Source organism: Lonchura striata, chromosome 2 (assembly GCF_046129695.1).
Source record: "Lonchura striata isolate bLonStr1 chromosome 2, bLonStr1.mat, whole genome shotgun sequence".
Lineage (NCBI taxonomy): Eukaryota > Metazoa > Chordata > Aves > Passeriformes > Estrildidae > Lonchura > Lonchura striata.
The window spans coordinates 92794722-92808000 of record NC_134604.1 but is presented as its reverse complement, the minus strand read 5'-3'; the positions used below and the strand labels follow the sequence as shown (position 1 = coordinate 92808000).

Below are 13279 nucleotides of genomic sequence, written 5' to 3'. Positions count from 1 at the left end.
TTATTTTCACAGTACTTTTATTCATGAGTCTGCAGTAGACAGTTTACTTCTGCTACCTGAAGACAGAAAGGGTTAGCAGGTGATTTGGTGTCAGGTATTGCTGAATATAAGCACCCTTTATATAAAAAGCACCCTTTATGTAAAAAGCTTTATAATCTACCCCAGAGAGGCTCAATAAATTCTGATTGGAAGCTGAAGTTTAAGAAATTCAAAGTAAAATTTTGACAAATTAACTAGTACAGCCACATACCTGAAACCTTGCTAGATTTGCAAACTTGGAAGTGTCTGGATACCTCTAAAGTTTGTTTTCACAGATCAGACTAAATGCTGCAGATGATTCCTTATGGCCTCAAAGTCACATACTGGCCTCTGTGAAAGCATTAGCAGCCCTCCAGTATAAAGGAGGTTTTTCTAAAATTTGTCTCCCTTTCAGTAGTGAAAGGGAGCTGCCAACTGGCCTGTGAACGTAATCCCTGAGATTTTAAATTAAGTTCTATATACTCTTTTTCTCTTTCCTTTTGCAATTTCACATTATAGCTTGGTCTACAGTTGTTGATTCCCTGCTCTACAAAGATGAGTTTCACCATGCTCTTGGTAGGTGATATCAGTGCCATCACTGACCAGGGTAGGAATGAGTACTCAGCCTATGGGTAAAAGGTAAGTCAGCTTTTATTCACTATGGCACAGCTCTCTAAGGTTATCTTTTTATTATTCTTTGGAGAACTGGTCAGTAATAAAGTGTGGTTATACCAGTCCTAGTTCCTAATATGTTTAAAATTTGGTTAAGTTCTTGAATTAGAGTATTTGGATTTTGGTTTTTAAACAGTATTGTGAGTTTTTCTGTGTTTGACCCTCCTCCCCTCCAAAAGGCAGGCTCTATGGGAGCCATCCTGCTACTACCTGGGACTACTTCTACCTGGAACCAGTAGCCAAATTTGGTTTCTCTCCAGTTTCTCAGCTGCACCTATGGTCAAAATAAGCAAGGAAGCCTGCGAGGCAGAATCCTGAGTACTGGCTATGGGGCAAAAAGCCAACTCTTGCCATAGGTCTCCAAGTAGTGCTTCTAATTCCAGGCATTAATCTCCCCACACAGCTGGAAAGGAAGCTTCAGTGCTTGTCACTGCATGGCTCACTCACAGCTGCAGAGCTGCAGAACACATCTCACCTAGATTTAAAACTGAGAAGCAGCACCTTTGTCTCCAGTCCTGCTTCTGCAGAATGAGCAAAATGGGGAGGTGATGGTTCCTGTCCCTGGTGCCATTGTGCTGTCTCTGGCACGTGCAGCTCAGCCAGCTTCTCCCTGGCACTGTTCACCTGGCCCCTGGCTCCTCTGCCTATCTAGCAAAACTAATGGAAAATGTGGGTCATTTTGGTCTCAAATTGACTGCTCTATCTCACACTCAAGGACTTACCTAAGTTTTAAAAGTATGATTAGGGAATGAAAAAGTATAAGCACCCTTTATATAAAAGCCAACTTACATTTTCCACATCAGTTGAGTTGTTTCTCCAGCCAGAGACATTAAACTTGGTTTCCCTGTCTGTATGCACTCCGGGACACGTTCCTGGGAATCCATGATCTCCAGCTATGTGCTTTTGTGAACTAACTTGCAAAAGGAAAAAGATAAATTTCTTACTAGTCTAAATACATGCTAGGTCAGAGATGTATATTGGTAAGAGATTTTACTAAAAATCTGCTAATGGTGTGAATCGTGCATTGGTGGGGCAAAATTATCCTTGGTGGCTACATTATTTGCATAGACAATGGAAATCTTAAGCCTTTTAATTAAACTGGAGTGTGTTTGTTGTGTGGGGTGGCTGTTAGCTGATTGATCCAGTTGGATCAGAAGTTAGAATGGTCATGTTTCCTACATGGATTCCTGACCACATTAGGGTGAGTGTAATACTCCTCCTCTGTAAGAAGAAAACAAGTGCAAGGAATTTGTTCAAGATGTCTGAGATTCAGGAGTTAAATTTAAATCTCCAGTCTAAATGTGATATTTCATGTAGGCTCTTCAGCCTTCTTGACCGTCATCAGAACACCCAAACTATCCCATATTTCACATGCTGTCCTCTAAATGCAAAAGTAAAAACCATCCCAGAGATTAATTTATTTTTTTCACTACTGGGTGACCATGGTGAATCAGGGACAAGTAGATACACACTAGCTTTTGTAGTTAGAAAAATTTGGTTTTCTAACTGTGATGTATCTAGGAGCTGCCATTGTAAATGGTGCTGCTTGCATACAGCCATATCAAAATCTGTGCTTCCCAGTTAACTTGTAGTGCTTGAAGTGAGCAAAACTACTGCATTCTGACTTTTTTTCTTCAAAGAGAGGACAGCTATTTTCAATTACATTACAGACTGCTGTGTTTTTGTTTTTTTAATTAAGCATACAGTACTCATAAATAGGTAATTTTGGGCTTTTGGCAGCTGAAAAATTTGGGCTGGGAGTTCTTTCAGCTTAAAACTTGGCAATGATACCAGCTAGGTGTGACATCATGATCTGAATGCTTTCACAAATATTGATGTGCATCTTACCATCACTCCCTTTTCAGCACTTCTTTAAGGTATCTTATGGCCTGAAATATATTAAATATAGACCTACTAAATGACTTGGCCAGAAAGTCTGGGGTAGAGTTTTTAATTGTTTGAAGCCTAAAACTCTTGAATTTCTACTTTACAATAGTCTGTCAGTATGACAGCCTTCAGTTTTTTGTTTCTGTTGCACTCACTTCAGTGCAAATTATTTCCATGGATTTAGGTACACAAGAAATCCATGTGATTATACGTGAGGGATGTGTTGTATTTGCTAAATACTGCCTAAAGCTCTGGCAGTATTTATATGATGTTTACTTGCTGAGACTGTGTTGAAACTGTTGAATAGGACTCTGGCTGTTCTGACTCTAGCAGATCTCCTTGCAGGCATTTCTTCAGTGATGACATTTTTATTTCATCTAGCCTTTTTTTCTGATAGAGTATGTGTGCTGCATGGATAAGTGCTAGGGAGTTGGCTATTTTTTTTCCCTGAGAGCTACTTGATATAAATCAGTTTTCATTAGAAAACTGTCTGCTACTTATACTGAGGTGGGTTTTCTTTGTTTCATTACCCTGAGAAATAATGACATCAGATTTGGCTGCTCAGACCTCTTAGAAGACAGAACTGGACATCCTGCTGTAACAGCCAGTTTGACCAGCATTAATTGTGTGTTTCTGTCTGTGGGATTATAACTGAACATCTCCATTGTTTTGATTCCCACTGGTGTCAAACTAATTGACCTTAAGTGGCCCTGGCTGCTGCCTTTTCAAAATCGACACACTCTGGTAATTTCGGTCTTTGTAGTTTCCTTCTTGTCCCACCTTCAGTCATCTTGAACTCCTCAACTCTTCCAAGAACCATATTTTCTATGTTTGCTGATGTACATGCCCTTCCCTAGTTGAACATGCTACAGCCTCACTGAACAGCACATCAAAACCAGCTTCATCCTCACGTAAACAGAGCGTTGTGCATGTGTCCAGGGAATAGAGCTGCCCACCTTCTTGGCATCATAGCTATTCAGCCATGTCCAGCTAATTGAGGTCCTGTGACACTGCCACTGGTTGTGGCTGCTCAGTTCAATGTAAAGACATCACCTCCATGGTCCTACAAGAGCTGCTGGAGCTGCCTTCACAGCAGGGCTCAGACATGCAGTGGGGGAGTGTGAAGACAGCAGTTTTGTTTAGCTGTTCTAGGAGAAGGGTGAGAAAAGTATCCTATGTTGATTCAACAGTTGTCTTGATGCCACTGTGGGATTCCTTCTTGTATTTTAAAAGCTCTTAATAATAGCTGTAATTCAGAAGTGTTTTTAAATTCTTTTCCCATTGCCTGTCATCATGTTCATCATCCTTTTATTTTGAGATGTTCTTTGATCAGCCGAGCCTCTGCACAAGAATTGTATTATATCTCCCTCCTCATTCAAGTGAATTTCCTCTAGTTCTGCTTCTTTGAAGGTATTCCAAGGATTTGTTTTCCAGCATCTGTGTGCAGAGTACAAAGGTCTGCTTTTGTCACTGCCTGTGAGGTAGTCTGTACATATTTGAGACTTACTTTTTAAAACCACAAACAAAAGACCACTTTTTTTTTTCTTTTTTTCTTTTTTTTTTTTTTTTAGCAGAGTATTATAATTGGCCTAGTTTGAGATCTTGCTTTCCTGTACAGCTCAAAAATGACTGGAAGGTTGTGGGGCTACAGAATAGTGGCAGATGGTGACATACAGCTAATAAGCAGGGGCTTGTGCTCAGCTGTCAGTCAGAAGGCCCCAAAGCTTTTGAACAGAGGATTTCATCCTGCCTCCTGCCAGGAGTTCAAGCCCTCAAAGTGAAAATCCTGTGAGATAGCATCTTCAAAGTAGTAGAATTAGAGGTAATTTCTCCAAAGCACTGTATTTAAAATAAAAATAAAAATAAATCACTCTACCTAAAAGGGCATACCTTCTTCAGATAGCTAACTCAGAAGGGCATTACACTTGTGAAATTTGACATTAGCTACTGCTCACTGAGAAACACATACTGAATCTTAATTTGAGAGGGGGAGGGGGAAGGGGAGAAGAGTGATTGGGAAAATGAACTGCTGGCAAGGCTGCAGTAGTGTGTGCTGTGCTTGTGGTGACTAATGAATCTTTGCCCTCTCAGTGGCAGCAAACATGCACAACTGCCTGGCCTCATGAGCCCCACAGTGAGTGCAAGAAGGATCACTAGGAGATGGAAGTGAAGTACAGTTCTTTGCTGTTGCATGTAACAAACTGGAAGGGGTTTATTGGTATTATGTAGTTTTTTACCACTTGTGAGTTAGGAAGATGTATCTGCAAGTCCTTCAGTTCGGTGCAAATTTTTTCCATTAGTTTGAAAAAGAAACATTTTTTCAAATGTTAAAAATATGGGCAGTACTCCCTCTAAAACACCTGGGCTGCTGTGTTTATTATACTCTTTGGAGAAACTGAGCCCAGGCTTGAGGTAAGAGCTGTTGTCCAAGCAATGCCTGGTCTTGCTTTGTCCTTTGCTTATATATTTGGCATGCTCAGCAGCACACAACTGATTGTGTGTGCAGTCCTGAATCCTGCAGTAGCTGACTGGATATGCTAAGGTTCACACTTGGCCAGTCATGATTCCACCAGCTCTTCCATTGCCCTAGGAGAGGAAAATTAATTTCTCCTGGGTTTTTTTTTCAGAGCCAAGCAAGAAAAAAAGCTAAGGGTAGGTACATACTCACAAGAGTTTGGAGAAGAGTAACAGAACTGATGCTGTTTTCTTTTTATGTACCTTATATGTCCTCCAGGCATCCTGCTTGGGCTTGCTGAGAGTGGAGAACAAAGGAGTTAAATGTAGTGAAACCATTTGTGTGTTCCTCATAGTTAAAGCTGCACAAAGAGATCGGTTTGACCAAGGTCCTTTGTATATTTAAAATAGAAATGTAACATCTGATAGCCTGACACAGCCTGTCCACAGTGACACTGCTGACAGAAACATACACGGATGGTGAGGACACTGTCGATTAGCAGAAAAAATAAATCTGTCTTGCATGTACATTTTAGGAAGCCTAACGAAAAGGCTGTTTCAATAAGATATTTTCATTATAGATATGGTAGAACATTTGAGATTTTAGTTCTATTTTGCATTTGCTTTTTGTAAACACGTTTGTTTACGTTGGCAAATTCTGAAGGTCAGAGACACCGAAGAGTTATGTTTGTGCAATGGCTTTGTGGAAGGACCTGGTCACCATCACCTTTAGGGTGATGCCTCATGATGCCACATGAATAACTAAAGTCACCTGTGCAGGCTGAGTGAAGTGGAAAAAGTGTGCACATTATGCAATGTTACGTGCAAAGGACTAAAAGGTAATGAGAAAAGTATTTTTTAAAATGTTATGCTTCTTTTTCTTTAAGGGTATTTCAGCATATTCTGCTGCCTGTGTTAAGCCTCTCACCTGTTAGCTGCTGCGTGCCGCAGAGGGTAACCCTTGCAGCTGAATGCTGTCATAGTAAGCAGAGGGATAAAAGCACATGACTGGTTTTGCTTTCTGTTCACAGTACTTGTGTGCAGTCACGAAGGAAGCAGCCGGAGATGTGGTGGACAGGGGGACCTCCTTTCTGGTTCTCTTGGAGTCTTGGCACACTGGGCATTTGTTGCCGGAGCTGAGAAAACTAATGGGTATGAATATTAATTATTAACTTAATTGCTGTGAGTCTGTGTTCACCTATGGCAAGTGTCATAGACCTGCTATTATATAAATTTCCAAATGAAATTGGAGGTTTTGGTAAGAAGGTATCTGTACAGTACTTTAAAAAAAGTATTAGGGTGTTACAGAGCAGTCTACACAACAATAATAATTTCAGTAAGACAAGGCCTGCAGTAGTTCACATCTCCCAAGCCTGGGGCAGAAGATCCTCTGGATCAGTTCATAAGGACATCTATGTATGAGGTACATGTTTTCAAAACAATTGAATGTAGGCAATGTAGAAAGTAGACAGGATAAATAAGTGGTAGTCATTGGCAATAACATCTCTGTAATTCAAAACACATGTTGTTTGGCCTTTTTTTTTTTCTATTTTGGTCAATCCTCCTGCATTGTGGCTTAAGTAATCCAGTGGGGCAGGTGTGTTGAAACTCGCAAATAAAATACAGTTTCAAAGAGAATCATTATATTAAGGCCAAATGGCAGTCCACTTTGGTTGTATGTTAAGCAGCCACACAGATGGCTTTTGGCTTTTTAGTTCAATTACGTCAGCTCCTGCTGAACTAGCTGCTCCAGATAGTCACGGAGCCTTTCTGTGAAAGCAGCAGCTTCAAATAAAATTGAAAGGAACGTAAACAGTCAGGGAGTTACAGTCCCTCTTCTCAGTAAGGAGCTGTGGAAGCTTGAGGAGTGGAGACCTGTAGTCTTTCGGATGCTCTATGCAGGTGCACAGTATCAGATGTCCCTGGGAGTTATCCAGTCTGTGTTTGTATTACCACAAGGGCACTGTACAAGGTGCCTCAGGCTTCAAATTTCTGAAATCTAACATACACAATCTTGGTTTCCTTTGTCATTCGAGGTATCTGAATTTGCAGCTGCCACTAAAGGAGGAATTCTGGTTTAAGTCGTTAAAAGAGTGACTTCATTTTGGCATGGGGTACAGCACAGCAGTATTAAATTGCTGGAGAGATTCGCAAACAGCATGTGTTTTCCAGGCTCTCCTGACTTGAGCTCCTGTGGCTTTTCTAAACAGCTTGCTCAGAAACTCCTTTATTTTATAGATGAAGGAAAAGTATAATTGGCATCAGCAATGCATTGTCTCTCCTGCAGTGGTGTTAAGGTGACCCTTCACAGACACCTACTGTACCAATCCTGCCTACCTCATATGTTGCAGGAAAGGAGGAGCCTTTTGGGTTCAGTGAGTCAGGGCATCCTCTTGGAGACTGCACTGCAGGCAGTCCAGCCAGCCCTTCCAGCTTGTGCCTGGCTCTGGCATTTCAAAATGAGTCTGCACAGAGAGTTTTCAAACACTGAGATTGTGCTGGCTTTCAGCGGTGCTGTAGGTACAGTAGTGTGGTACAGTAGTGATACAGTAGGTAGGGTTCCTCACTGGAGTAGAGGGGATGCTGATGTGCTTGGAGTATAGTGCTTTAGCTGCCTTGATCCCAGGAGGCTGTACACAGCTCTTGTTTCAGAGCAGTATTTGGGCATGCAGGATTAACTCTCAAGGTGGCTTACATACTCCTGCACCTTGATAACTACATGGAAATTTTACTCAGGTAACACCTAATTGTAAAGTCATGTCCTGCTTTGTCTGTGTATTACATGGGGATCCTTCACAAAACTCTCACTTGGCAGAGGAGTCAGGAGGTCTTCAGTGCGTTCCAGGCAGCAGTGCTCTGCTGAGGCTGAGTTTTGTGAGTTTTTGATCTGCCAGACCTAAGTGCAGCACTGGCTGCTGAAGTATTCTGCAGTTGTTTTGTTTTAAGGCAGCAGAAGTGACTCCCATGGCCCAGCCTATGAAAAGATGCTCTGGTAGAGATGGCTCTGGACTGTGCTGGCTTCTCTAGGGGAGGTTCAGCATTGCAGATCTGGGTCTGGGTACACACTCTTGGGCAGTTCCTAAGTGTGTAGGAGGCATTACAGCAGTGCTTTCGCTTGTGTTGTGGTGTTCACTTGCCACTGTACCCTTTTAAGCTGATCTAATGGAAGGCCCTGGAGCACCCAGAGAATGGAGAGGAGAGGAGTTTGAAAGGCTGTCAGGTGAACCTTCTGTCTTCCTCTGAAAGAAAGCATGAAGCTTCACATCAGTAAAACTAGACATGGAACACTTTCCCTACTTTTTAAGCCTTTTGGGTGCTTTGGCCCTGGTGGTGTTTCTCACTCAGTCATATGCTATGCCATGGGTAGGGAAGTATTTGATTTAAAAAATTCAGACAAAGGCTCTGCAGTGCAAGAGTCTGAGAACAATGTCCAGCACCTTACAGATTGCACAGAAGTGTTTGGATTCTCTTTATAATGTTGTTTTTTGTTTTTTTCTTTTCAGTCAAAATCCATTTCTAGTGGCTGCATTTGGAGCTTGCTCTCTCACGAGACAGTCTAACCACCAAGCCTTTCAGAAATTCGGACGTTCAATGACAGCCTCTGACATGGTTTCAGAAATTGGAACAGCTTTTAACAAACTTTTTGAAACCTGAAGCCAAAGCAGCAAAGAAGAAAAGAATAATGACTGCAAGAGTAATTACATGTACCGTAGAATTTACATAATGCACCCTTTCAAGTGCTGTAGCAGCATTGGTATGTTAGGTAGATTTTTTTATTTTTAAGAATAGAAAAATATTATTAATGTAGATATTTTTTAAGAGTTTGGAATACAAAAATGTTTCAGCTGAAATAAGCTGTAGTTGCAGATCTGTTATAATATAATAAAACTAAACTGAAAGTATTCCTCTGTTCTTTTTGATAGTTATTGAGCAATAACTAAATTGTGAACAGCAAAAAAATGCACTTGATATTTAGATAAAATTCTTCCACCAGCTCAACTGAATTTCTTGGATTTCACCAAGGTTATCACTTGTCATTCTTAGACCCTCTGTCTAGAATTAGCTATTGAACTTCATTTTTTGCCATGCTATTAGAGTAAGAAGCAAAAAGTAAGCCTCTTTGGAAAGGGAATGCATGAGAGTTGCTGTAGATTTTGAATGTAATTAGTTGCCTTTTCCTATTCCCAGTCCTAGAGGCAGCATTCATTTAGGCAAGACATCCCTTCCTGCAATGTCTTGTTATTTTTATTTAAAAGGTTCCCCCTTGGCAGAATAAAGATACGCTATAGGTATCTTGGCAGTAAAATTCATTAAACAATAACTAGCATTACCTGCAAAAGAAACAAGTTTCTGATTCTTTTTCTAGTCTTGACTCAATACAATGAACTTGTGAAATTGTCATTTGGAGATGTACTAGGTAGGGCAAGAAACCCAGCAGAACTGGTTCAGCTCTCAGTGATCATGTTAGAGTGAAGTGCTTCTAAAACTCCAGTTGCCTGCTGGGCTAGAGCTCAGAGCAGCCCAGCACACAGATGTGCAGGTGGACAGCGATGAGCCAGCAGGAATACAAGCTGAAGGAACAAAAGGCTCGTACCTGTACCTCCACAGCAGAGTGCAGGCAGCATGCGCTGCAAGTGAAGGGAACAGAAACAGGGTGGTCAGTGTTTGAGCTTCAGGTGCAGTCCTTAGTACGGCAAAAAGCAGTTTTTAGAGCAGAAAGCATAGAGGCTTTTACTTGATCTTTGCAGGGGAGACAGACGCTGTCAGAGCCACACTGATCTGGTGCACTGGCAGAGCAGGCAAGCATTAGGTGTAAAGCAGAATTTCCATGGGATTTTGCACAGGACCATTCCTTATATTTTTGGAGATTTAGTCAAAGCTTGTAGAGATTGAACCTGATTGGAGGGGGAGGCAAGTTCATGCAAAGTAAATTTAAATGGGTGCTGCCCTTGACCCTCCAATCCAGCTCCAGGTGTTGCTGCTCATTGAAGCACCAGAACAAGCACGTAACACATCCGGTCACTGCAGTAGATGTCACCTGCTTAGCACAGCCACCCCTGTGGTGCTCTCAGCTGGAATGTGGTGTCTCACAGACCAGTCAGACTGTTCTCATTCCTTCCAATAGCTACCTGCAGAAAGCACTGGAATCAGAAAGCCTACTCTTCTTTCCCTTCAGCCCTTAGAGTTGGTATTTATGGATGCACTCTGACTACTACCTCACCCTGATGCATTTTTCTTTTTAAACCCGTTACCTATTTTTAAAATAGGTTTTTAAGTGTTTGCTTGTGTTGCTCTATGAGGGTTCGCAAACTACTCTTAAGAAATGAGGTTTTGCTGTTTAATTTAAACAGTTTTGTAAACTGTCTGCATCTTTGGGGAAATGTAAGCTATTATTTTCCCCCCTTAAATGTATTTGAGAAACCTAACTACTTTTAAATGAAATCAGAAAATTAAAACTGATTTTAAAACAGCTACTGCCTTTAAAATAAGTGATTTTTTTTCTTGTAATTAGAACATCAGTGGTATTATAATCTAAATGATGTGTAGGCGAAGTCAATCAATTAACAGAGCTCAGTGCAGATTTCAACTTGCCCCGTTGGTTTTAAAGCTACACAGAAGTTGTAACTGTTATTCACTAATGTATACAGATTGTTACAATTTTTAAACATTCTGGAAATGTAGCAGTTTCTTTTGGTAGGAAATAAAAGTAATAGCAAAATAACTGGACTTTGGTGTGTGCTGATCCCATTTCACACAGCAGCTGAGCTGCTGCTCACCATTCACTCTGTTTTGCTAGAACAACACTGCCACGAGTAAATGTACAATACCACCTGTGTCAAATGAGCACCTGTGCCCCAGTGCTGAATGAAGAGACACCCTGCTCTTCTCTGGAAGTATAGGTAATGGAGAAAGGGAGCAGAAAAAGAGCTAAACATTTTGTTCTCAACAGTATAAAAGAAAACACAAATGCCTTGTAGATGAACCCTTGTTCTTGGTCCTTAAGTTTCTTCTAAATTGATTTAAAGGAAGTGCAGGTACCAGGCAAGTACCTGTATCAACACAGGTGCTAGAACACAGGTCACCTCAGGTGTAAGAGAGGCTCTGCCCACAGCCATAGCAGCCATGGCCAGCAAAAAAGTAACCAAACAGGTTAAAGCTAAACATATTTTATATATATACCTCCTAATTTTATCTTCCCAATTCTGGAGAGATCCTGAGCATGCTACACTCCCAGTGCTAGAGAAATCTCCTTGTATTCTGTGCAAAAGCAAACAAAAGAAAACAAGCCTTAAGGTAACTGGATACCATCATATTACATTAAAGGTTTCACAGGATCAAAGCAGCAGCACTGCAATAAGGAAATACTTCAAGGTTAAAAGTATCCCCCATTCCTATGTCTGAGAGGAACAGAATTGTCAGCCCAACAGACAAAACTGTTTTCACCTTAAACAGAGGCCTAAGTTCTTGCCTCTGCCTTCACTATGTTTAAACTCTGTGTCAGGTCAGCAACACGGGGTAAGGCAGATGACAGAGCTTTTGGGCTGGGGCAGTCCCTGCAGTAGAACAGACCGATGCCTCATGGTGTTAAATCAGTGCAGCTGCTCCTCTGCTGCCTTGAATTCGGGATGTTTCCACCACCTGTGCTGCAAGGCCTGTATTTATTTACCAAGTACTAGTGCCAACAGTTTTGCTCAAATTACATGCTATCATTTTTAGCCATTCTGTTCAACAGATTTTATTTTGAAAGAATTAGTATTTACAACAGTTGCTGAAGTAGCTGAAATAAAAAACAAGTCCAAGGATGAAGGATCAGATTTTTTTCTCAGTCTGCTTCTCTGTTTGCCCTCCTTCCACAATTTCCCAGGTTGAAACAGCAGCTCTGTCCTGTGAGAGAAAGTAAGCAGGTCAGTCCTGCCTAACTGGATCACAGGTTTTTTAACCAAGATTCACTCAGCAAAGCTATTCATCCAATTGAGCAAAAGAAGTAGCAATAAAATCTCACAGGAATGCCACTGCTAGTAATAATGCTTAGAGTTGTAAAACAAAACTAGACATTTTTTCCTAGCTCAGAGGGCAGAAATAGAGAGTAGAAATGTCACCTCTTCAGTATGGAATGCTGCAGGGGGGTGCAGCCTCTCACATGAGTAGCTTCACTCAACTCATGCAATTGTATTTTCAAGTCTCAATGGCTCATGTTCCTGAAAAAAATCTCAATACATATAAATATACTGCTGAACATGTTTGATCTGAACTCAGGACAGAAGCCTGTTGATTTTAGTATCTGTAATGTGATACTGTCATATTTTTGAAAGGCAATATTACAGCTAAACTGAACATTCTATTTAGAACCAGCTGTTTGATTGCAATGGTTGAAAATAAAAGTAAATCTGAACATTGACACACGACAAAGTTCCATGAGCACTGACTCATAAGAACAGCTGGAATTGTTGAATCTTTCTTACATGAAAATTTTTTGATGCCTAAATAACCAATTACTACATCTCACTTGGAAGCATAGCTTCCAAGTATGCCACAATGACAAGAAAATACACATGGATATTTTTTCATCAGTCTGTTGCAAGATACGTAAACTTCAGCCAACATCTTTTGCAATGAGCAACCTGACAGAAGAAACCAGAGTAGGGAAATCACAAGCTAGAACCTGAAGGAGAAACCACCCTTCCTACAAAGCTGATTTTTAAGAAAGTTAAACTTCTGTTCAAGCCACCCCCTTCCTGTCCTGCCTCAAACCAGGGAGTTCCCAGTCCACACTGGATGGAGTTGAGGCTTGTCTGCTTCATCTGTTCCGCTTCTTTTCCACCTGCACGTGGACTTCAGAAGTTGCTGGCTTGCTTGAGCCTCACGTGACAGAGGGCAGCCCTTTGGCATTAATGCATGCACAGTGTGAGGCTCAAATGTTTTGTGGAAATGAGGGGCTGGGCAGAAATGAGAAATTCACGTAACTTCCTCAAGCACTTATTAGGCAAGCAGGACCCCTGTTAGGTGCTGTTTTACCAAGGCATTTCTGGCATCAGCTGACCCAGCCAGGCAGACTCATGATGAGCAAGAGGGTGGGGAGAGCCCTGCTTTGTGTAGGTTGTGTCTTGTTGCACATGTGCTTTGGTGAGCCTTTGTGAGGAATTGCAGAGCTGCATCGCTCAGCTTGCAGTTCTCTGGGATCTGCAAAAGCAAGGTGTAAGCTAACTTCACACCTTTGGATACTTCCACAGTATCAGCAAAAAAAGCA

At 41.3% G+C, this 13279-nt stretch overlaps 2 protein-coding genes across 10 annotated transcripts in view; one reads left to right on the top strand and one right to left on the bottom strand.

Annotated features, from left to right (window-relative positions):
* The window catches only part of NAXD (NAD(P)HX dehydratase), a 51179-nt gene extending 40421 nt beyond the window's left edge, over positions 1–10758 (top strand). For all 7 annotated transcript variants that reach the window (XM_021545608.2, XM_021545606.2, XM_077781582.1 and 4 more), the window contains 2 exons: positions 6063–6183; positions 8535–10758. In XM_021545608.2, the coding sequence (XP_021401283.1) occupies positions 6063–6183; positions 8535–8685 (272 nt within the window). In that variant the 3' untranslated portion in view covers positions 8686–10758. The remainder of the gene's footprint in view (positions 1–6062; positions 6184–8534) is intronic.
* A 993-nt stretch (positions 10759–11751) lies between these two features.
* CARS2 (cysteinyl-tRNA synthetase 2, mitochondrial) overlaps positions 11752–13279 on the bottom strand; it is a 35037-nt gene continuing 33509 nt past the window's right edge. For all 3 annotated transcript variants that reach the window (XM_031503888.2, XM_021545564.2, XM_021545566.2), the window contains one exon: positions 11752–11916. In XM_031503888.2, coding sequence (XP_031359748.2) covers positions 11842–11916 — 75 coding nt within the window. In that variant the 3' untranslated portion in view covers positions 11752–11841. The remainder of the gene's footprint in view (positions 11917–13279) is intronic.